This window comes from Schistocerca piceifrons, chromosome 10 (assembly GCF_021461385.2).
Source record: "Schistocerca piceifrons isolate TAMUIC-IGC-003096 chromosome 10, iqSchPice1.1, whole genome shotgun sequence".
NCBI classification, from domain to species: Eukaryota; Metazoa; Arthropoda; class Insecta; order Orthoptera; family Acrididae; genus Schistocerca; species Schistocerca piceifrons.
In genome coordinates this window covers 8837402-8861933 of record NC_060147.1, presented here as the reverse complement: position 1 = coordinate 8861933, position 24532 = coordinate 8837402, and the positions used below count along the sequence as shown (strand labels likewise).

General features: G+C 41.4%; 1 protein-coding gene across 1 annotated transcript in view; it reads right to left on the bottom strand.

Moving 5' to 3' along the window:
* LOC124719027 (actin cytoskeleton-regulatory complex protein PAN1) overlaps nucleotides 1-24532 on the bottom strand; it is a 169062-nt gene that overhangs the window by 55505 nt on the left and 89025 nt on the right. Inside the window, exons 10-13 of the mRNA XM_047244696.1 lie at nucleotides 18923-19156; nucleotides 13225-13381; nucleotides 7927-8063; nucleotides 4034-4177 (exon numbers count right to left, since the gene is read on the bottom strand). Coding sequence (XP_047100652.1) covers nucleotides 4034-4177; nucleotides 7927-8063; nucleotides 13225-13381; nucleotides 18923-19156 — 672 coding nt within the window. The remainder of the gene's footprint in view (nucleotides 1-4033; nucleotides 4178-7926; nucleotides 8064-13224; nucleotides 13382-18922; nucleotides 19157-24532) is intronic.

The following is a 24532-nucleotide window of genomic DNA, read 5'->3' as shown; positions in this document are numbered from 1 at the left end:
GTCAGCCCGAATGCAGACATCCAACTGTCGCCAAGCACTCTCGTGCGATTACAATGTGGTGCTGTCGGCGACTGTGGTAATTTGCCTTCTCACTTTGTGTAATATCCTCCGAGGTAGACAGGCATAAAATCTGTGCTCTGTGATATCATGCAGAAAGCAGTCGTACACTGAGAGATCTGGACGACCTAAAACTATTTCGATGACCCAAAAAACTTACTCTTCCACTGTCAACTGAGGATCAACTGCTGTCGTCCACGTACGAGTGTCTCACAATAGTTCTCCTGGGAAATAAAAATGAGCCAAACGTACCATTCTGGAACAGTAGAAAAAAATGTTTCTAGATTCAATCTTATTGGCAATTCCATGTTTCTCAGATCCCCTTATTCTGTTGTTATGACAATTAGGCTTAGAAGGTATATGCCATTAGTAATACTGATCTGTTCTGGCACATACTGTCTTTGCTGTTGTCCAAAAACAAGTTTGGTGCTACTCTATCCTGTGCAGCCTCTTCACCTCTGCAACAAACATACTTCTCAGTCTCTTTCTACAACTTGTACCTCCCACACTTGCCTCCATAATAAGTGAATGATCCTCTCTTTTAGTCACTTTGTGCCACAAAGATTTTTTCACCCAATTTGATTCGTACCCACTCATTAGTCATGCAATCCACTCTTCTAATATTTAGCATTCGTTTGTAGCAGCACATTTCAAAATGCTTCTATTCTCTTCCTGTTCGGGCCGCTTTGGCACGATGTTAAGCTCCGGATAAATACCTACGGAAAAGACTTCCTGACATTTAGACGTACTTTCAATTTTGTTGACAACCATTTTAAAACCCTTTTCAATACTCTATCCATTCTGTTTGAGTCCTTTACCACCTCTGACAAAATTATAATGTCATTAGCTAAATGACATCTTTTTTTTGGAAATTTATCCTCGGTCAAAGTGCAGACCGAATAAGATCGGGTATCAGCTACGACCCCTCCCCCCTCCCCGCCATCTGACTCCCTTCTCGACACTGCTCGCTTTACACATCCTTGTAACTGCCATGTGGTTTCTATACGAATTCTGTGTAACCTTTCACTCTCTGTACTTTATTCTTGCAACACCCAGAATTTTAAAGAATGCATTCCACTCAATATTGTTAAAAGTCTTCTCTTGATCTACTGCCTTTCCATGTGATCTCTTAATATCCATACAAGCGCTTCTCTCTTCTTCAAAGGTGTCTTTAAGTTTTATCTAACAACAAATGCAACATTTACAGCTAAATGACATACATGCCATAAAAATATTCAATTTTCCCATTTGTACAGGGAGTAAGTTCACACATGTTTGTTCAGTCATAATGAAAATGTAGCCTCACGAAAACTGCAACAGTTTATAAGATACCTTCATCAGTCACAACATTATTTTAGCATCTCAATAAACAGATGGAAATAGACAGACTCTCACGGAGAATTGCTCTGCCCTCTCCAATTTTATTTATACTTATATGAATCTGAAGGAAAGTGCTCATGCTTCAGCTTTCAGAGGGTATATGACACAATAATAATAATAATAAACCTCGAAAAAAATCGTCTTTTCTGATTAGAAGGTTTAGGAGCACTATTAAGTGTAAAATGCTTATAACATATTAAGGCAGCTGTCAGTAGCTGAGTCTGCAGCACTGAAGTCTCGCGATCATAAAGTCACCAGTTTGATTCTCGCTAGTAGCACAATTTTCTTTTTACTTTTATTTAAATTTTGTTTGTAATAACACCTATAAATGTCAATTAATAAGTATTCAATTAATTTTTTTTAAAAAAGAGACCTTTTTATTTTTAATAGCTGGTTGTACAAAAATATAAGGGGAAATAAAAAAGTTTCCATTCAAAGACTGTGCTGTCCACAATCGGTACGCCAAACGGGAAAGTCACTGAGATCACTGAGGGAATTGTCACACCAATGCATCTGGCTGAAGACACCCGTTTGGCAAACCACCGTAAATGCCTGCTACACATTCTTATCTGGCAGCAATCGCTGACCCTTCGAGTCCTTTTTAAAGGAACCCGAGATGTGATAATCGCACAGGGAGAGATCGGGACTACAGAGCGAGTGCACGAGTGTCTCCCACTCGAGTCGGCATAACTTCTGCAAGACGGCATTTGTGATACGGAGAAGTGAGTTATCGTGAAGCACCGTCACTCTCGTCACGCGCGATTCCACAGCGGTGATTTTTGACGACATTCAACCTCGTCCACATTCCTCATTCTCCAACGGACGCCACCGACGGCTGTTCTTCGGCAGCCGAGACAATAACAACAGCACATCTGTCTAGTCCGCATGCTTTCGGTAATAACGTCAACGTAGTTTGCATTTGCACATTTACTGTACTTATTTACTGTACTTACAGCGAAAAAACACGAACGTCCTACTAATCTCTCACCCATGTCGGAGGTTTCATCCTGGCACCGGCTTCGAGCTACGTTGCGTTCGTGCCCTCAAATGGAAATGCTTTGCTTGCCTCTTGTAACAAAAAATCTGAAGGAAACAGCTAATTGCATATACGTACATCATTCATAGTGTTCAGCTTTTGGGGAAATACTTTTTGACATTTCGAAGTTGAGCACCTAATTTTAATTTACTGCCAATTCTGGCAATTTCCTGCAATTAGTAATTGTTGTGTACATAGTTCCGCGTAGTCAGCGTGTACACAACTTTCCCACTAGAGCGCGCCCCGCTAAGCACAAAAGCGCAGGCGCAGCGCTCGTCCGTCTCCGCACTACGAGATGGCGCTGCCTTAGAGACGGACCAAATTCTGCTTCCGCCGATCCCCGTATTAATATGTAACGCGACCAATGAGATTGCTGCTAACGTAGAACCTTTTCTCCTCGTGGATCACACTTGTGCAGAGATACATGAATGTGCGAGGTATTATAACGATTATACAGACCTCCGATTAGTCAGACTGTATTAGTCTGTACCAGTCTGTACGAGTTCTACATTTGTCTTTACCAGTCTATAGTCAAGTTTCAGTCTGTGCCTAATAAGATTACCATATTCCTGTACATAGCCATGAAGAGAAATGTATAGACACTTTTGTCAAGTATCAGAGATATGTGAGAATAAGATTAACGTACCAATACCAAGGGAACTTCAGATTGGCAATTGTAAATAGCATCCAGAATAAAGTTAAGTAATGTTTATGCTTCTTATTATTTTAATAAATGTGTGTGAAAATTAATCAAGTTCTGTTTAAAGTTGGTCACCGTCAATCTACTACTCTAAGCGTGCAAGTAGCATTTCTACCGTCTGACCTAACAGCAGAAGATAAACACGCCACGATAAGACTACGAGACATAGTGCTGACACTCGCCTACTTCCTTAGAGTGACAAGTCAAATAATCTGACGATGTGTGTACTGAAGGTCTTACAGTACGCACACCACAGTAATTAAAAATAAAAATGTGTCTTTTATTATACATTATGATAACATTTTAGTTAACATTACTATTTGTTGATAAATACAGAATTTGGGAAAATTAAAGACTGAACCACAGGCTTTACATCACGACACTGCTACGCTAAACACTCAGGTACCGACAGTACATTAACAGGGCAGAGAACTGTCGACGAAGGTTTCTCGGGTCTCCGGTCGGGTGACAGCATCGATATCTTGCAACATTTTGGGAAGTGTCATACTACCAATCTCCTGGCGAAGTCTTCGCCAGAAGACAGGTAGTATGACACTTCCCAAAACGTCACGAGATATCGGCACTGCCACCCGGCTGGAGACCTGAGAAACCTTCGTCGACAGTTTATGCCGGGAAAGCCTACAGTCACACGGCAGAGAACTGTTCTAACCTGCAAAGACAATTTTTTGAGAACTGCATCACATCACTTTAGAGAATTGACAGTTGGGCAATGACCTTCAAATCCAACAAGCATAAGAAAATTGAAGAGGGCACAGAAGGGGGGAGAGAGGGAGAGGGAGAGAGAGCTGTATGTTAGGTGAAGTGAGAAGAAGCAGCTCCACAGCGGGGCAGTGCAGCACCTGGAGGGCTGGCCGCGGGCTCCGCCACCTGAGGTCCTGGCCCGGTCTGTAGAGGCGCAGTGAGGGCGGCCGCGGGGGCGGGCGCGGGCGCAGAGGCGGGGGCGCGGCCCTCGTAAGCCGTGCACACGCTGTCAGTCAGCGAATCTGCAGAACTCTGCCGTGTCTCTCAGCAGGCGAGCACGAGGTTTCACATTTACAACTGATTAGCATCACTACACTAATTAGAGCATCGTGCATTTTATTTAACCTCATACGAGATCATCAGCCCAAAATGACTAATGATAGGTTGACTTATGTGTGTGGTGTGCAGTGGTGTGTGTGTGTGTGTGTGTGTGTGTGTGTGTGTGTGTGTGTGTGTGTGTGTGTGTGTGTGCGCGCGCGCGCGTTTCTTCACCTGGTGAAGGACTTTGATACTTGAATAATATTTAACAGTGCACTTTCAAATGTGCCTTCTGCTACACAATACGTGGTCAATAGCACTCTGTCCTAATTCCGTCCATTAAATTTCGGGCACGCAGCCACGCAAATACTACTACTTCCACTGATATTTTGGCCCCCCGCTGTCCAACCGTCCTCAGAGTGAGTTGCGAAACTGACGAGCTGCCGAGAGTGGCCTCGTATAGCCTACTGCGGTATTATTGCGTGTGAGGGTCACACGTGCCGGTCAGCGGTGAAGATGTACACGTACATATGTGACACACTACCGTATCTTCCTTTGTCGTCGGCGTTGTCGTTATTGCCGTGAGGCACCGTTATACCGAGTGGAAAGGCGCATCAATCTTACAGCGTGAGATACGGTAACCTTAAGTCACTGACAACACACAACGGTCACGGTAGCACCTGATTCCAGAATAGCTGCAGTAGTTAGGATCTACGAGCTACCCCCCCTTGACCAGGTCCCCAAAACTTAACTCGTAACGGGATCCCTTCGAAGGAAATTGTCATAACGATCATCTATAAAGGCTTCGTACAACGATAAGAAATGTTACAGTTTATGGAATAATAACAGATACGACCAAACTGTCTTGTTTCTTCTGTTTTATTTAACATAACTTTGTTCACAGCTTTATTTCGCATTCACCACTCTGGTGTGGAGTATATGCGAGTGCCTGAACCCTAACTCCCAAGTTCCATCAAAACCTTTTGATGAACAGTTTTGGTTGCTCCACACCAACAGTCAATGATAATGATACAGTTTTTCTCCTTTTCATAAATTGGAGCCCGCTCTCCGTGATATAATTTTTTTTTAAAAAAAAAAAAAAAAAGGTCTCAATAAAGCATCCCTCGTGAGATGCGTATAGATTTATCCTGGAATTGACTGCCCTGTAGGTGTACTCAATTTAATGACCACAATTCGCTATCCGCGATTTCGTGTTACTAAATGTCCTTTTGTTACTCTGATTGTATACCATAGTTATTTAAACTCGCCCCTATATTTTTTCACTATGCACAGTTAGCACTTCTTTACATGTTTATTTCTAAGAGTAAACGAAAAAAATGACGCTGTATCATCGGCTTCGTCGATATAAAGCAAAACACCTCAATATGGCCAATTTCACCTCTTCTTATGGGATCGGCTACCTTACTCATTAATTTACTACATATTATTTCCAATAACACTAAACACATATCGCCGTTATATTTTAATTGTATTCAAAAGCATGTTATTATTATTATGACCGACCAAATCGTAACAAATTGCGTGGCGCGCATTTTTAACGATAGCTTTACACTCGCCCAGCCTTTATTCGTGCAATATTATATATAAATATACAGACAGGACCGAAAGATCGCTCTCTCTACCGTAACCAATAGAGGCTATTCAAGTTCGGTTACATCTATCTTGACTCGTATTGTTACAACACCTGTGGTGAAAATGTTGTTGTTGTTGTGGTCTTCAGTCCTGAGACTGGTTTGATGCAGCTCTCCATGCTACTCTATCCTGTGCAAGCTTCATCATCTGCCAGTACCTACTGCAACCTACATCCTTCTGAATCTGCTTAGTGTATTCATCTCTTGGTCTCCCTCTATGATTTTTACCCTCCACGCTGCCCTCCAATGCTAAATTTGTGATCCCTTGACGCCTCAAAACATGTCCTACCAACCGATCCCTTCTTCTAGTCAAGTTGTGCCACAAACTTCTCTTCTCCCCAATCCTATTCAATACCTCCTCATTAGTTACGTGATCTACCCACCTTATCTTCAGCATTCTTCTGTAGCACGACATTTCGAAAGCTTCTATTCTCTTCTTGTCCAAACTGGTTATCATCCATGTTTCACTTCCATACATGGCTACACTCCATACAAATACTTTCAGAAACGACTTCCTGACACTTAAATCTATACTCGATGTTAACAAATTTCTCTTCTTCAGAAACGATTTCCTTGCCATTGCCAGTGAAAATGTACAGACACACTATTCATTTATCGACATCCGTTCAGTGGCAATAAAACAATGACTTCCCTGCAATTTAATTAACTGACTTCTCTGCAATTTAATTAAATGACTTCTCTGGAATTTAATTACAATGAGAGTTGGATTCCTTATCCAAATCAAAACTGTTATCTCAATTTACTAAGTTACCGGTCAATTGAATCTGTACGGCTTCCTCGAATGTAGAACCCCAAATGGAAGGGGAGGGTGCTAAAATCTTCACGTCACTGTAGTTCACCGAATGACCTCTACCTATGCAATATTCAGCCAAAGCTGATTTGTCTGGTTGTACTAAGCGTGTGTATCTTTGGTGTTCCATGCACCTCTTGTGAACGGTGCACAGTCTGACCGACAGGTGACGTATAACAATTTCCGCAAGGAATCTCATACACATTTGACTTCGCAGTACTCAGTAAGGCTGTAATCTCTGTAGGAGGCTGGAAGATCACCTCGACACGGCATCTGTCAACGGTACGACTTTTCTGCACAGAAACAGAACCCACAAAAGGCAAAAATGCTCTCGATCTGAAGGTATCATTTTCTTCTTATAGAACACGTCCTCATCTCCTGGAATTCACATCGAATGCTCTGTGACTTTGGTGCTAGGAATATCCGTTCGCTCTAAAAATGCTTTCCAGATGTGTAATTAATTGTAGAGAAGTCACCAAGGTTCACCAAACGTACACCGATAGGCAAATTCAATGTCGGAACGCTCTCAGGTGGCGCACGTGTAAGTGTACTCCTCTGCTGCCGACTAGCATCTGTGACCCGTACGTGCAGTAACACCACGGTAGACTATATAAGGCCATGTTCGGCCCTCACTGCCAGTCTCTCGACCCACTCCGAGGACGGCCAGACAGTACGCACCCAAAATATCAGTGGACGAAGTAGTATTTGCACGGCCGCGTTCCCGGAATTTAATAGGTTACCGTAATTCAAATTCTTATTACATTGTCTCTCACATTACTTCCAAGTATACCACACATTTTATGTGATTGTGTACATTTTAAATAAAATCAAGGTAAGTCATTTACAATTCTGGAAATTTTGTTAAATTTATACTTGTCGTGCCAATGCAATTTAAATAAACACTCACATTCCCTGGCTGTCAGTCGTGGAAATGAGAACCGGACGCACGTGAGTGCGGGAGCTAGTGTGCTGAGGCTACAACTGCTTGTGTTGTTAGCATACTGTTTAAGTGTGTGTTAGAGATATTAAACTCTTAGTGCAATGTTGTTTAAATTGTGCATGCTAGGAAACAAACTATGCAAAACAGAAATTGTTATTCACATTAAAGTTACATTCAAATACTTTTAACACTCCACAACATTAAAAATAGTATATACGTGTTAGAACTCAAAACATTCCAATATAACGTGACACAGATGCATCCAGTCGTTACAGGAGAAACTGTTTCACGTTAACGCAACCGCTACCAGAGAGCGGGACGGGCCCGTACCCGAGCTGCTGCTCTCCGTCATTGGCGGCGGGAGGGTCGGCAGCAGCGGAGGCGCCGCCACCTGCGGGCACGCCACCGCCGGGAACCCGTGGGCTGCCACCTGCCGCTCCTCCGAGGACCGCTTCCTGCCGGGCGTCCTGCGAGTGCACACAGTTGCCACGTTACAGTCCGTCCGGCAGTTCCGAACAACTTAATGCTGCCAATCTTCTTACCGACTGACAATACCCGTGACAAAAAATTATTTGTGCAGTCATAAAACAACAATATACGTCTAGCATAAATTTCCAGACACTGTGTGTCGTGACACCAGTCGCGGCAACTGCCCGAAGGGAAGGAAGCACCCGCTCGGTTGTGTCGGTGAGTACTCTGCGGGTCTCAGTCTTCTCCCGGAGATGTGTGGATGTCCTAGGAAAGTTGACAATGAGGACAGTGAAATAATGGTAGAAGCTGAAGAAATGAATTAAAATTTGTGCCTAGCAAGCAGGAGACCTGGACGCACATTCTACATCTTCATCTACATCCATACTCCGCAAGCCACCTGACGGTGTGTGGCGGAGGGTACCTCGAGTACCTCTATCGGTTCTCCCTTCTATTCCAGTCTCGTATTGTTCGTCGAAAGAAGGATTGTCGGTATGCCTCTGTGTGGGCTCTAATCTCTCTGATTTTATCCTCACGGTCTCTTCGTGAGATACACGTAGGAGGGAGCAATATACTGCTCGACTCCTCGGTGAAGGTATGATCTGGAAACTTCGACAAAAGCCCGTACCGAGCTACTGAGCGTCTCTCCTGCAGAGTCTTCCAATGGAGTTTATCTATCATCTCCGTAACGCTTCAGCGATTACTAAATGATCCTGTAACGAAGCGCGCTGCTCTCCGTTGGATCTTCTCTATCTCTTCTATCAACCCCATCTGGTACGGATCACACACTGGTGACCAATATTCAAGCAGTGGACGAACAAGTGTACTACTTCCTTTGTTTTCGGATTGCATTTCCTAAGGATTCTTCCAATGAATCTCAGTCTGGCATCTGCTTTACCAACGATCAACTTTATATGATCATTCCATTTTAAATCACTCCTAATGTGTACTCCCAGATAATTTTTGGAATTAACTGCTTCCAGTTGCTGACCTGCTATATTGTAGCTAAATGATAAGGGATCTTTCTTTCTATATATTCGCAGCCCATTACACTTGTCTACATTGCGATTCAATTGCCATTCCCTGCACCGTGCGTCAATTTGCTGCATATCCTCCTGCATTGCAGTACAATTTTCCATTGTTACAATCTCTCGATATACCACAGCATCATCCGCAAAAAGCCTCAGTGAACTTACGATGTCATCCATGAGGTCATTTATGTATATTGTGAAAAGCAACGGTCCTATGACACTCCCCTGCAGCACACCTGAAATCACTCTTATTTCGGAAGACTTCTCTCCATTGAGAATGACGTGTTGCGTTCTGTTATCTAGGAACTCTTCAATCCAATCACACAATTGGTCTGATAGTCCACATGCTCTTACTTTGTTCATTAAACGACTGGGGGGAACTGTATGAATGCCTTGCGGAAGTCAAGAAACACAGCATCTACCTGGGAACCCGTGTCTGTGGCCCTCTGAGTCTCGTGGACGAATAGCGCAAGCTGGGTTTCACGCGATCGTCTTTTTCGAAACCCATGCTGATTCCTACAGAGTAGATTTCTAGTCTCTAGAAAAGTCATTATACTTGAACATAATACGTGTTCCAAAATTCCGTCCGTGGCACAAATTTTAATTCATTTCTTCAGCTTCTGTCATTTTCAAAGATAATGCCAAGACTCGTATGTGTCGGAGAAAATTTAATTCCGTCAGAATAATGAAATGTTGTAAAGAAACTTCTGAAAAGGAGTACATTCTCGTAATCTTAAGTATTAACATGCCAGATTAGTTTGAGTTGTCGCACATTTTAAGGACAGGAAAAGACGTCAAATGTCAACTTACAACTCGTAACGAGAGTTCACTCCTAAAATGTCATGTAGAAGAGATCATTTGCTTTCTTTAATTTAAAGTAGTAATTACAACTCGGGTGATGTAGACTGGAAGACGAATTTGGAAAGTATGTGGTCGAATATATTATTATTATGTTGGTGCATAAGTTCTGAACCTTTTTACGTAAGTCTGATGAATACGTAACACAAACTTTAGTCATCAATAATATATTCTCTGGAGCAACTGAATTACATTCTCTGCCAGGGTTTCAACTACTTCTTGTCGCACCCTGGAATGAGAAATGTCCTGCCCACTATCCTTCCCACCCCTCCCACAGTGGTATTCCGCCATCCACCGATCCTACACAATATATCCAACCTCATCAACTCAACAAACATTTTAAGAATCTCTTAAGAGCAAAACAGTCTACAGCTAAAAATGGAAAAGATTCAAAGACCAATTACATAGGTGTTCATATTCATTCTGGGACGAATTCAATACGAAGCAGCAGTCGGCAAGAAATTTTAAGTGAGATGAGAAACATCATTTGTGCAGCCAAAGCATTGTACACAAACTCAAGACTGGTTGTCAGTGGAATTCTGCACAGAAGGTCAGTAAGCAGTTCTTATACAAACAACATAAACAGTGCTATCAGGGAACAGTGTGACGAATTCGGCACAATATTCGTTGACCCCAACAAATTTTTAAGTGACAAATGCCTGGGAAGGGATGGCATGCATTTAAACAGATTAGGCTCACTGAATGTCAGTAAAATGATTACAGACATCTGTAAAATCATTAAGAACAAGGGAAACTGATACTGTGTGAAGAGGGTGAAAATTCAAACGTGAGAACTGAAAATAAAAAATGTCTTCAAGGCAGAATTTCCAATATAAATATAAGTACTACGGACAGTAAGTTCCAGAATGACATGAAAAATTCTTCTGTATTATGTTTTACTGAACACTGGCTTGACAAAGAGAAACTTCATATGTTACGTAGTCCAAATTTTATATTGGTTAGTTATTTTTCTTGAAAATTCTATAAATATGGTGATAGTTGCATTTATGTTAAAAATAGCATAAATTTTAACTGTATGCCTTATGTAGAAAAATTATCCATAGAGAAAGATATTGAGGTAAATGGAATTGAAATCACGGATGAAAAAATTGCTATAATTTGTCTATACAGAATGCCAACTGGCGACGGAAATCCTAACTGTCCCCTGTGAATACATTTTTCAAAGTATTCTGTATGTAAAAAAAAAAAAAAAAAAAAAAAAAAAAAAAAAAAAAAAAAAAAAAAAAAAATGACTGCTATGTTAAAAATTCTTTAGTACACAGCTATGAAACTAGAAACCGATACAATCTGCACCTAGAGAGAAAAAATAAAGTTAAAATTCAGCACAGCTTATTGTACAATGCCGTTAAATTATATAATAAATTACCCCAAAATATAAAAGATATTGACACAATTGGAAAGTTCAAAACAAAACTAAAAAATTTTTTATTAAATAAAAGTTATTACACAGTAATGGACTATCTGAATTAAAACACGTAGTGTAATTAAAGTAGCCTGCAATGCAACAAACAAGGAAAAAATTATAATATGAAATCCAGAATTGATCAGTACTATAAGAAAATTACATAAGGATATAAAACTAATGTAAGATACCCTAAAATGTATGTAAATATTAATTTTATGTGTATAAATTGTAGTTATATTGTATTGTATATGATTTTGCTGACAAAAAAGTCCTGGAATTCTGAAAAATTCCCGAGTTTTTACCAGATTTCGCTGTTGTCCTTGGCCGTATAACCCTGTACTAATGAGGAGGCAGTGAACAGAATTAAGAGACATGAAACCTGTGGCAGAACATGACCAACAGACGGGGTCAGCTGACAGGACACAGTTTGAGACATCAAGGGATTTTTGTGTGTGTGTGTGTGTGTGTGTGTGTGTGTGTGTTTGTGTGTGTGTGTGGGCTGAGGGGGGGGGGGGGGGAGGAGGAGGAGGATTATAGAGAGAGGCTAAGAGATGAATACAATGAGCAGATTCAGAAGGAGGTAGGTTGCAGTAGTTATTTGGGGATCAAGAGGCTCGGACAAAGTAGAGCATCATCGAGTGCTGCATCAGACGAGTCTTTGGACTGTAGACCACAACATCTTCATCATATGGTAATATAAAATAAATTCATGATGTAATTTCTACCATGATAAGATGACAGTGTATTATTCATGGTTTTATCCTCTGATACTAACTATTTTATATTTCACCTAATACCAAATACTTATGACCCTGATGATTGTCCAACGACTGAAATTGATTGTATAAATAAACTATTTTAGCAGCAGCTTAAGTAGGTAATACAATATTTTTCAGAAAAATATTTTCACAGATACTGCCAAATATATTATCACTAAATGATCAGTGAGTAAGTAATTAAGATGTTTCAGTTCTTTAAGTGAAAGTAATTAATACTGTGCTCTACAGAGAGTTGTCAACTAACACTCGAACAGAATTGTCAAGTAACACTGCGTATTTGTGAGAAAAGTGCTCAAAAAGACTGTGTTGTGTCACCCCTCATTAAATCGATCAATACTTATACGAATAATTGTAAGAACAGTTATTATTATTATGTTCTTTAAGTTTGTTTTTGGTTTTCAGAAATACTGTGGGAAGAAAGTTTATTTATGTTGCAGATAACGTGGAAGACGTTGCCCAATGATCACCACGAAAGTTCGACGTAGCGGCAAGAGGGCAAGGAATAAAACGAATGCTGCAAACTACCACAAGCCACGGAAGAGCCTGGGCCGCGAGGGCGTCGAGCTTCCTAGATCGTTGTTGGAGAACGTCAAAGGAAGAGAGATGCTGCTTTCTCTCTGTAAACAGATTGATCGAGTCTTGAGAGGTTCATGTAAAACGTATAGGCGGGTGACACATTAGAAGGGACCTGATGCCTGTAATACTTCCACAGTTATTAAAAAGTTGTTAAACAGCAAAATCAATAGTTCGTTATTTACATAGATAAAAAGTAGTAAAGATATAGGAAAGGACACGTCAGAACGAAAAGTGATACATCGCTCAGCAACGAAGGAGGACGTAAACATCGGGCGTTACGTGGTGAACACAAATCAACTGATAAAATAGTAAGTCTGTAATTAAGCATAAAGCCACGTAACACTGCAACTGTGTCAGACAGATAAGACTTTTACCAAAAAATAGTCTCAGATAAGTGACGTTTCATCGAGTCCCCTAGAAGTACAGTTCCGATTTATGTACGCCGCAAAAAGCACCGTCACCAATTCCGACAGAAAGGTGGCGACCCCACCTGGCTCCGCTGCCATCCAGGACTTCGATGCTGCTCTGGCTGGGGTTGCTGATGATCTCGATGTCGCTCTCGCAGCGTCGCGGACCCCCGCTGCCAGTGCCCGAAGGCGTCGCACTCGCAGACGGCTCCCCCAGCGCGTCCAGCGAGGCCGCCGAACCTGCGAGGGTCGAGTGGTAAGCGCTCGGTACTAAAGATTGGTGTAAAACTTATCTATCGGACACTGGAAAATCGGGACAGAATAATAGTGACTATACATATTACGACAGATCACGCGTATTTACTCGAATCTACGCCGCGCTTTTTTTCCAGTTTTTGTAATCCAAAAATCCGCCTGCGGCTTAGAATCGAGTGCAAAGTAAGCGGAAGTTCTGAAAAATGTTGGTAGGTGCCGCCACAACTAACTTCTGCTGTAGAATATATGAAGCGCTACACAGGCATGCTTTGCAGGCACAAAGATAAATACTGGTGCCAAAACCTCTGCGTCAGTAAATAAATTTAAAAAAAGGATGGAAGACGAGCTTTTTTCTCCGCCCCGAGTTTCGACCACTGCATTTTCATACATTATTCAACGAAGTAAATACAAATTCCGTATTGTTCATCTTCGAATGTAGCAGCCTTTCAATGTACTAAGAAAATCCGACTGGCAAGACTGTTTGGGATGTTTGTCTGTCAATATGGCTAACTCTACGTTCTGAATTTTTTCCTACCTGTGAGAGGAGATGGTTGCTAATAGGAACTTTTATGAATTGTGAATCACATGCAGTATTCTCTTCACCATAAGAATAATACGAATGCAAACATTTTGCCATGTATTCTTTCGTGTTTGCTGCTATCTCATCTAAATCCTGTCTGCCTAATAATCTACGAAACTAAGAGTGAGAAAACAGCAAACGCGGAAGAATGTACATATCGTGTCATGTTTACATTAGTATTATTCTTATGCCGAATAGTGATACAGTCAGAAATGAAGCACGGCAACTGACTAGATTTTTAAATCTAAAATGACTCTAATTTCTGTGCAGAATGTAATGTACTAAAGAGGCGTATGCAAAGATTTTCAAACAGAGAAAATTTTTCGATAAACTCTCGTTTAGAACATCTTCTATCATACGCAGTCTATTATTTGGTTCTTGTTTATCATTATCAAAGCAAGCAGCAGTGTAAGCAATAACAATTTTCAAACGGAGAAAAATTTTCAATAAACTCTTGTTTAGAACATCTTCTATCATACGCAGTCTATTATTAGGTTCTTGTTTATCAATATCAAAGAAAGCAGCAGTGTAAGTAACAACAAATAGCAGTCTCTTCCCATTGTTTGGCTAATGAGATGATTCCTCTCTCTCTTTTTTTAATTGTAAGCGGCGGTGGTGTGCACAAAAGCAAGCCATGCCTCGAGTGGCGACAGGTCGTAAACACACATTATCAGAATGCGACAAACATGACACAGTACAGTAATGCATTTTCACCTTAGAGTGACGTAAACACCTATAACAAACAGACGGGCACTTATCAGATCACAGAAAAATAAGCAATCAATTCCAACCAGACGAAGTACGCGAAAAAGGAAGAGTACCCGTATAAAAACGGACGGAGCACCTGACGCATAGCAATGGCTACCTGGTAAAGCTGAACTGCTAAGCTTACGACTCGACCAAACTACTGTAGCTGTATCGTCATTCATTCGACCTAAATTGTGGCTCATATTACAATGGACCAACTTTGATTTGATTTGGAGGTGCGGCCTAAAACTTCTCTCTCCCCTCTTTTTGAGTCTCAAATTTCAGATGCGGCTTAGATTCGGGAAATTTTTTTCCCTTGATTTTGAGTCTCATTTTTCAGATTAGATTCAAGTAAATACGGTACTTGTTAAGCAGAGGAGGTGTCGAGCAGGACAGTTGCATTTCTACATAGGCTCACACAAACGGCCACCGTCATCTCCGGACGTCGTGGTCCCGATACGCGGGTGAGCCAGTGGGATACGAGGCGTGTGTGAGGCCGGAGTGGGAGTCGGGTGCGGGGGACGGGGACCGGTTGAGGCGAGGGGACTACGTCGCAGGGAGAGGTCTTGCCTGTGCAATTCGGAGAAGCTGCACCAACCGTCAAATAGTCGTCTGAGACCTGCACACGGTGTCATGTGACAATCGGGCAGTCTGGCCGTCTTTCGGCCACAGTTCGGTGTCAGCCACTGACAGCTCTGCAGTAATCGCAAACGTGCAGAATCGCAAGTGACAGATGTGGTCGAGTCGGTAGATCGCACGCCCGCTTTCACAGATGGCCCTAACTTTGAAGGCTGTGACAGGACTGGAGATGTGACACAGAAATATAAGAGTGCCTAGAAAGAATGAACCTGAGCAAATAAAACAGAGTTATACAATGTTTTGAACAAATAAAGTGGAAATCTGACCGGTTCACAAAAGTGCATGAAGATCTCTAAAAAACTGGCACAAATAAGCCAGAAACTGGTGACAGAACTGGCAAAACAAAATTAAGTAGTGGGTAGGTCTCCAAGTCAAAATGGATCCAAGAAGAGAGGAAAAAAAAGTGACAGTGGTAAGTAGTAAACACGAACTCCTGGAGGAGGTGCATAGTTGAAGTTGTGGCTCGGTGACGGCAGCCGGTAAGAGAGAAACGGAAGAAGTGTGACAGAACTGACGGTAACAATTAAAGACAACATTCCATTCTTCCTGTTGCATACAGATTTCTAACTTGATGAGCAACGAACGAAACGTGACCTCGACTTACATTCGTCATTGGAGAATATCGGTCAGATTCGAGATCTGCAATACAAAACATTAACTTATTCACTATTTAGTTTGTAGTGGAGAATCTTTTCTCTTTGCCTTATGTGATATACAAACATTTTCAGTTCGTCAATTAAATCCACTGTATGTGATTTTTGGAAGTGATGGAGACTCTTAAGATTTTATTCTGTGTTTTTGAATGGGTGTCCAGTGCTTTTTATGTGTGTGGCTATTGCTGATTTTGTAAATTTGTTACACGTGTAACAGTTGATGCATTCATTGCATATTGTTTGAAAGTTCCTGCCAGTTTGTCCTATGCAGCAGCTTGAGCAAATTTTACATGTTAGTCTGTATAATACTGAGAATATTTATCTTTTTTTATTATTTAGGGTGTAGACGAATTTCTGTTGTAGTTTGTTCACTTTATGTGACCTAAATACGTTTGCTACTTTTTGGGAAAATGTTACCTACGTAATGTATGCTGCCCACACTGTGCTATCCATTCCTTGTAGAGAATCAGGAATTTATTTTTTATTTCTGTCTGCATTTTATCTGTCACTCAGCTGGGTAAGTCATTAGCCACATCTGATGTCTCATTTTTCTCGCTGATCTCTTTGTTCATTGGGATTTTGTTCGCTTTGTGCCCTGTCATTTTGTATGCAGCTTTCTTGTGTACATCTGAGTGATGTGATGTTCAGGGATTGTGTAGCTGGAAGTTGTCTCTTTTCTGTATATCTTGAAATTGTGCCTGCTCTTTTGGTTTTCTATGCACAACTCTAGAAAATTAATGCTGTTTTTTGTATCCAGCTGTGAAATTTACTTTTTTGTTTACATTATTAAATGATTTATGATGTTACTGGTGTCAATGGTGTTTCCAATGACTAAAATTAAGGTATCATCTAGATATCTCCTGAAGTACACTGAGTTTTGGAAGAAGTGTCTTGTCTGCTGAATATTTTCTGTTCTAGGTGGTGTACGAAAAAGTCCGCAATCGAGCCAGATGCATATGAGCCCACAGCTACTCCAATCATCACTGATAAACATTACCACTGAATGCAAAGTAATTGTAGCTGGGATTTAATTCAATTAACTCTATAAACTCAATAAATTAAATTGTGAACACTTTTGTTGGCATGTTTGTGATATCTAGCAATATAAAATGGGCAGCATCTGAAATGTTTATTTCTCTTATTTCAGTGACTAGTGAGTACTGTTTTTTTTAAGTACTTGTTGTTTCATACGTGAAGTACTTCTTAGGAACTGACTGAGTCTGTGAGATAAGTTTGTACGTGGGGCTGTTCGTACCATTAACTAAACGTCTCACTGTATATCCTTTCTCATGTACATTGGGTTTGCATCTTAATATGGAGGCTTTAGGATCCATAGAGATGATGTATTTCTTTTTATATTCTGTCAGTAAGAAATGTATTAGCTTTGACTGCTTTGTTGGATCTCTGTTTGTCTGTATTATGTTGCTTTGCAAGAAGAATTTTAGAGGTTTTCTTTAAGACTTTCTGCAGTTTGTAACGTACGGCAGATTTTTCACCGTCATTTAGTTTTACAACATCTGTCGCATTCTTCGTTGCTGCTACGAACTGTTTCCATGTATCGTCTGACAGGTTTTCTTCCGCATTATATTTTAAACCTTTAACAGGTTTACCTGTATATCATTGAATACAATATGTTGTTTACTACTCTGCTGTAGAATATAAGTGTGTTTTTAACACTGTTCACTTCTTTCTTATTCTGATATTGTTTGGATTTTACATTGTTTGGATTCTTACTGTGTGTATTAAAGTGAAATCAGTTCCTAAGAGTATTTCACATATGAAACAACATGTACTATAAAAAACAGTACCATACTGGTCACTGAAATAGCAGAAATTGACATTCCAGATTGTGCCCATTTTATATCAACAGATATCACAAACACGCCAATGGCATTTTTTGGCATTGCTGCAATGGTAGCACTGGTTCCCATCAGACCACCGGAGTTAAGTGCCATCGGGGTCGGATAGCATCTGGAAGGAATGGCGTCTGCATCTGCCGAGTACTGTGCGGTGTGTACTCAGCCCTCGTGAAGCAAACAGAGAAACCACTTGATTGATAAGTGGCAGCTCCGATCACAAAAGCTGCCAACGGCTGGGAGAGAAGTGTACTGATCACACACCGTTCCGTATCCACAGCCGGTGAATACGACAGAAAAATGGAGGTCGATCAGCAGCATTGGGCCTTCGAGGCCAGATCAGATAGAGTTTAGTTCTCTACACCTACGTACTCTGCAAATCACATTTAAGTGTCTCGCAGAGGGTTCATCAACCCACCTTTACAATTCTCTATTATTCCAATTTCGTATAGTGCACAGAAAGAAGGAACACCTACATCTTTCGGTACGAGCTCTGATTTCCCTTATTTTATCGTGGTGATCATTTCTCACTATGTAGGTAGCCGTCAACAAAATATTTTTGCATTCGGAGGAGAAAGTTGGTGATTGGAATTTCGTGAGAATATTGCTGCGCAATGAAAAATTCCTTTGTTTTAATGATGTCTGTCCCAAATCCTGTATCATTTCAGTGACACTTTCTCCCCTATTTTGGGATAATACAAAATGTGCTGTCCCTCTTTGGAGTTTTTCGATGTACTCTGTCAATCAAATCTGGTTAAGGATCCCACACTGTGCAGCAGTATTCTAAAAGAGGACAGACAAGCTAGTGTAGGCAGTCTCTTTAGTAAATCTGTTACATTTTCTAAGTGTCCTGCCAATAATATGCAGTCTTTGGTTTGCCTTACCCACAACATTTTCTGTGTGTTCCTTCCAATTTAAGTTGTTCGCAATTCCAAGGTATTTAGTTGAATTTACAGCCTTTATATTTGACTGATTTATTGTGTAACCGAAGTTTAACGGACCCGCGAGTTCGGACCGACTACTCGACAGTGTGCTGCGACGGCAGCCTCACCTATGCTGGACTGCGAGGGAGAGTCGGCGAGTGGAGGGTCCTCCGGGGCTGGTGCGGTGGCAGCGACGGCAGTGCGGACGTCGGCCCTCCTGCGGGACGGCGGTTCTGCCACTGCAGCTCCGGTCGGCCGCGGCAGTGGCTGTTGCTCGGGCTGCGGCTGCGGCTCCTCCTCGGCCTGCACCACGACGGCGCTGCCGCAGTTCGGGCACCGGAGGGTCCCGTCGAGCCGGGGATCTGGTACGTATGCAAAATGCTTTTTGACCTGTTCTGATGACACAGTTTCATAGAACGAGAGGGATTCCAGCAATATACAGGGTTATTCTAATTGACGGACACATTTTCAAAACTTCGTATTTATTCAAGTACAAATCCAAAATGAACAAGCTTTATACCAATGAAAATAGAAAGTTTCAAAGATTTTTTTCATAATTTTTGATTAATTAGTTTTTAATAATTATATAACAATTAGAAATGTGATAAATGTTGAAAATGTTAAATGTGGCCACCGTTGGCTGCACGGCAAACATCGCCGCGGTAGCCAAACACGCCCACACACGCGAAAGCGTATTTGCCATTACCGAGTGCACGGCAGCGGTGATCCGGTTCCGCAGATTGTTCGGGGTGGCCGGTAGAGGTGGGAGGTAAACAGCTTGCTTCACATAACCCCGTAAGAAATAGTCGCGGGGTGCGAGAACGGGAGATCTCGGTGGCTAGAAGTGCAGAGCCAGGTCCTCGAGTCCCCTGCGACTGATCCAGTGCTGAGGAAGGGAGTCATGCGAAAAGCCTCGTACATCACGGTGCCGATGGGGGCGGAGCTCCATTCTGTTGGAAAACGAAGTCCTGGGAAACTTCCATGAGTTGAGGGAACAGCACTGTTCCAACATGTCCAGGTATGTGATTCCCGTTACAGTTCTTTCCGCAAAGAAAAGTGGTCCGTAAACCTTCGTGGTACAGAACACTTCAATCGGTGAGTCTCTCGATTCATCGCTAAAAATTACACACTGTAGAAATGCGTCATCCTCCATCTTTGCTAGCACATAACCACAAAGTGTGAGATGCTTCTCTTTGTTATCGGGGTTGAGAGCCTGCACAAGTTGTTATCGGTAGGGCTCGTAGAGCAAACGCCATCTCAAAACTTCCCGTACAGTCAGTCGGGGTATTTCAAGTTCTCGACTGGATCTATCGGTAAACATACTGGGACTGCGCACAAAACTTTCTCGAATCTGTCGGACACCGTCCTCTGACGTGTATGGTCAGCCTGTGCTATTTCCTTTGCACACTCTCCCAATCTGTTTAAACTGCTTAAACCTACAGCTAATACTTTTGCGAGTTGGTGGTCAAATACTGAATTAAGTACAAAATGCCCACTGCACTGCAATTTGCAACTCAATTTTCACAAACTCAAAATGCAGAAAACCTTGTCCTCCACAGTCGGCATCTCATTCACAACTGACAGTAAAACGGAACGACAGCCCTATTGCTGCACACCGCCAAAAACTCGAAACTTCCTCTTTTCATTGGTATAAAGCTTCTTTATTTTGGATTTGTACTCGAATACATATGAATTTTTTAATCTGCGTCCATCGTTCAGAATAACCCTGTATTATTACTGTTACTATTATTACTAGCATCTACTTTATGTCAGACAACTCTTCACCATTTACTATTACTACTGCTTCCACAGGAAGTCATTTTTTGGTGTCAACTGAATAAGGCAAGACCTGCTTATTGCGCACCACAGCAACAGTAGTCCTTTAGAAAATTACACAGTAACTTCCTCTGAAGTGTTCACATTCAAACAAATAACAACTTCCCGTGTCACACCACAGTAATATGCCTGCTGTATTAATGATAAGCTCAGGTAGACTTCCGTGCATATTAATTAAAACTACTAGGTAAAACTACACTGCCTGGGAAAAAAGTGAAGCACCAAAAGACACGGTTGGATGTCAGTCTAACTTCGTATGCAATACGTATCTCCAGAGTGGAAAGTTCCATGTTGTTGTTGTGGTCTTCAGTCCTGAGACTGGTTTGATGCAGTTCTCCATGCTGCCCTCCAATACTAAATTGGTGATCCCTTGATGCCTCAGAACATGTCCTACCAACCGATCCCTTCTTCTAGTCAAGTTGTGCCACAAACTTCTCTTCTCCCCAATCCTATTCAACACCTCCTCATTAGTTACATGATCTACCCATCTAATCTTCAGCATTCTTCTGTAGCATCACATTCCGAAAGCTTCTATTCTCTTATTCTCCAAACTATTTATCGTCCACGTTTCACTTCCATAAATGGCTACGCTCCATACAAATACTTTCAGAAACGACTTCCTGACACTTAAATCTATACTCGATGTTAACAAATTTCTCTTCTTCAGAAAAGCTTTCCTTGCCATTGTCAGTCTACATTTGAGGTCCTCTCTACTTCGACCATCATCAGTTATTTTGCTCCCCAAGTAGCAAAACTCCTTTACTACATTAAGCGCCTCATGTCCTAATCTAATTCCCTCAGCATCACCCGACTTACTTTGACTACATTCCATTATCCTCGTTTTGCTTTTGTTGATGTTCATCTTATACCCTCCTTTCAAGACACTGTCCATTCCGTTCAAGTGCTCTTCCAAGTCTTTTGCTGTCTCTGACAGAATTACAATGTCATCAGCAAACCTCAAAGTTTTTATTTCTTCTCTGTGGATTTTAATACCTACTCCAAATTTTTCTTTTGTTTCCTTTACTGCTTGCTCAATATACAGATTGAACAACATCGGGGATAGGCTACAACCCTGTCTTACTCCCTTCCCAACCGCTGTTTCCCTTTGATGTCTCTCGACTCTTATAATTGCCATCTGGTTTCTGTATAAATTGTAAATAGCATTTCGCTTCCTGTATTTTACCCCTGCCACCTTTAGAATTTGAAAGAGAGTATTCCAGTCAACATTGTCAAAAGCTTTCTCTAAGCCTACAAATGCTAGAAACATAGGTTTTTCCTTTCCTTAATCTAGCTTCTAAGATAAGTTGTAAGGTCAGTATTGCCTCACGTGTTTAAATATTTCTACAGAATCCAAACTGATCTTCCCCGAGGTCGGCTTCTACCAGTTTTTCCATTCGTCTGTAAAGAATTCGCATTAGTATTTTGCATCTGTGACTTATTAAACTGATTGTTCGGTAATTTTCAAGTCTTTCAGCACCTGCTTTGGAAAGTTCCATAGTTTGCAATATTATGAAAAGGATGGACTGCCATTGACCAATTTCAGGAAACGTCGAGTCAGCGACAGGCAGAACAGAAAGACTGCTAAATATATAAACTTTCGGCCAAAAGGACTTCTTCTAAAGTAGGCCAGGAATCGTTAGCGCTAGGATTTCACCCAGAACAAGTCCCGCCCACTCACCCCCGGTTTTCCCGGTCTTTGTTTGGCACCTGGGCATCGTTTCAGTTGACCCACGTGGCTTACTGCGTTCGGCTGCACTTGGAGTGAATGTTACATTAATATCTTGCTAGGTCTTAAATTTTCCCAGGTAGTTAAAAGACACATTACAAGAAAAGTGCACAATTGGCCTCAGCTGTGCCAGGTACTTCCACAGCAAACATAACAGAAAACAATGTAGCACTGAATTCTTTAAATATGAGAACTCAGTATCCAGATGAATAGCCTATGAAGAAACATACTTCTATGTGAGGAAAAGCAACCAAAGCTAAAACAGGATAAACCTACCCTCAAAGAATAATTTTCTTGGAGAAAGAGGAACCTCGGTATAATTGACACTTAAGTTTCAGAACTCAGACAGTATATGTGAAACAAGCACCAATGTTCACTATACTTCCAGAGGGCATCAAAATTACTTTGTTGTTGCTAGATCGATCCAAGCTGATTTCGTGTGCTATTCACTGAATAGTTTTGCTGAAAAATTTTAGGGGTGAAAGAAGAACTAGCACAGCATGAAGGACGTTTTACAGCCATGAAACACCGCAGCATATATTTCCTCCATAACTGCTCTGTGACAAACATAAACATCACATTATTATTTTTTTAAAATGGTTTGAATGACATTTACGAAATTAATAAATCTTTTGGTTAAAAACAGACAGGACAAAGAATAACGACACATTATTTTCCTGAGACGTTTGCAACAGCATATAGGTCACTATTCACACAGAAACAGCTACAATTCTTTGTAACCTCGTTTATAATGCGCAGGTATGGTATTGGAAGAATTTACAAGTTAAAATTCACCCATTACCCATGCAAATACTAACGAAATTTGTCATACATGCAAATATCTTACTGTTTTCATTAGGCATTTCTACTTTATGACATTCTTATATTCTTTAATTTTCGTGAGCTACTATGAGGGCCTACATAAACAAAACAACCTTCACTTATTTCTATATAACGGTGATTTTAGACAACAGAGTTATTCGAGTGCATCCGTGGCTTTACTGCCGACACGACAGATTCAAGACCATTGTTTTCGCATTGTATGTTTGCTCTGCTGTTTCCCTCAAATAAACGTATTATAGCAAGTGAATTAGTTAATGAAAATCTCTCCTTATTGCCCTTAAATAACATCACATTATTTTTTGTTTTCTATTGCTGGCAATGCTTTCAATTCTCTATAAATATTTTTATTTCTTTAATAATGGAGATTCATATTACATTACTATCCAGAAAAGCTTAAATTTCTTACCATTACTGAATTTCATCACAGTATAACACGTGTTGGACTGCGACGATAACAACTTTGTTGTAGCTTCCAGTTTGCAGAACTGGCGGCCGTTTAGGGGAGGACCTTACACTATGGATAGGCGTGGAGGAGGGTGAATGGGCGGGACTTGTTCCGGGTGAAATCCTAGCGCTAAGGGCACGTAAGTAGGCCCCTTCACGGAACTACAATTCACACATACACACACGACCACTGTGTCTGGTCACCGAGGCCGGACTGCGAGCAACTGGGTACAGTGGGAGAAGCAGTCTGGTGGAAGGAATAAGGAAGAGGCTGGGGTGGGGAAGGGAGGGATAGAAGGGTGGGGGTGGTGGGTGGAGGTGGGGGACTGTTAAGTGCTGTTTGTGGGAGCATACAGGCTGAGGTGGGGAGGGTGTAGGGTGTAGTCGGGACGTTAGACAGAGAGAGGAGGGGGGGGGGGGGGGGGGCGGGGAAGGAGAGAAATAACAAGACTGTGGGGTGCGTCGGAGGAAAGTTCATAAATCAATAAAGAAGGCTAGGAGAGTGTTACTGCGAGAAAGGCCAGATAAGCAGTTAGTAGCAACTCACTCACACGGTGTTTTGGCAGCACTTGGTATCAGTAAGATAGAAGTAGAGGAATTGTGGGCAAAGTTTATGCAGACTGTAAAATGTGGTCTGGAGAGTAGTGGGCTTAGTAAGTGTATCAGGGATGGGAAAGAACCATTACGGATTACTACCGAAATTTGGAGGATGTCGGGGAATTGGAGGCTGTTGCACCCGAAATGGAATGCACTAATGACTACAAGCAAGCATTAGTAGAGCCGCGTGCGTCTGTGAAACTAACTACGCGTGAAGCATACAACAACTACCACCATCATACCGTAGCAAAAGATCTGGCAGAAAACCCAACAAAATTCTAGTCGTACGTAT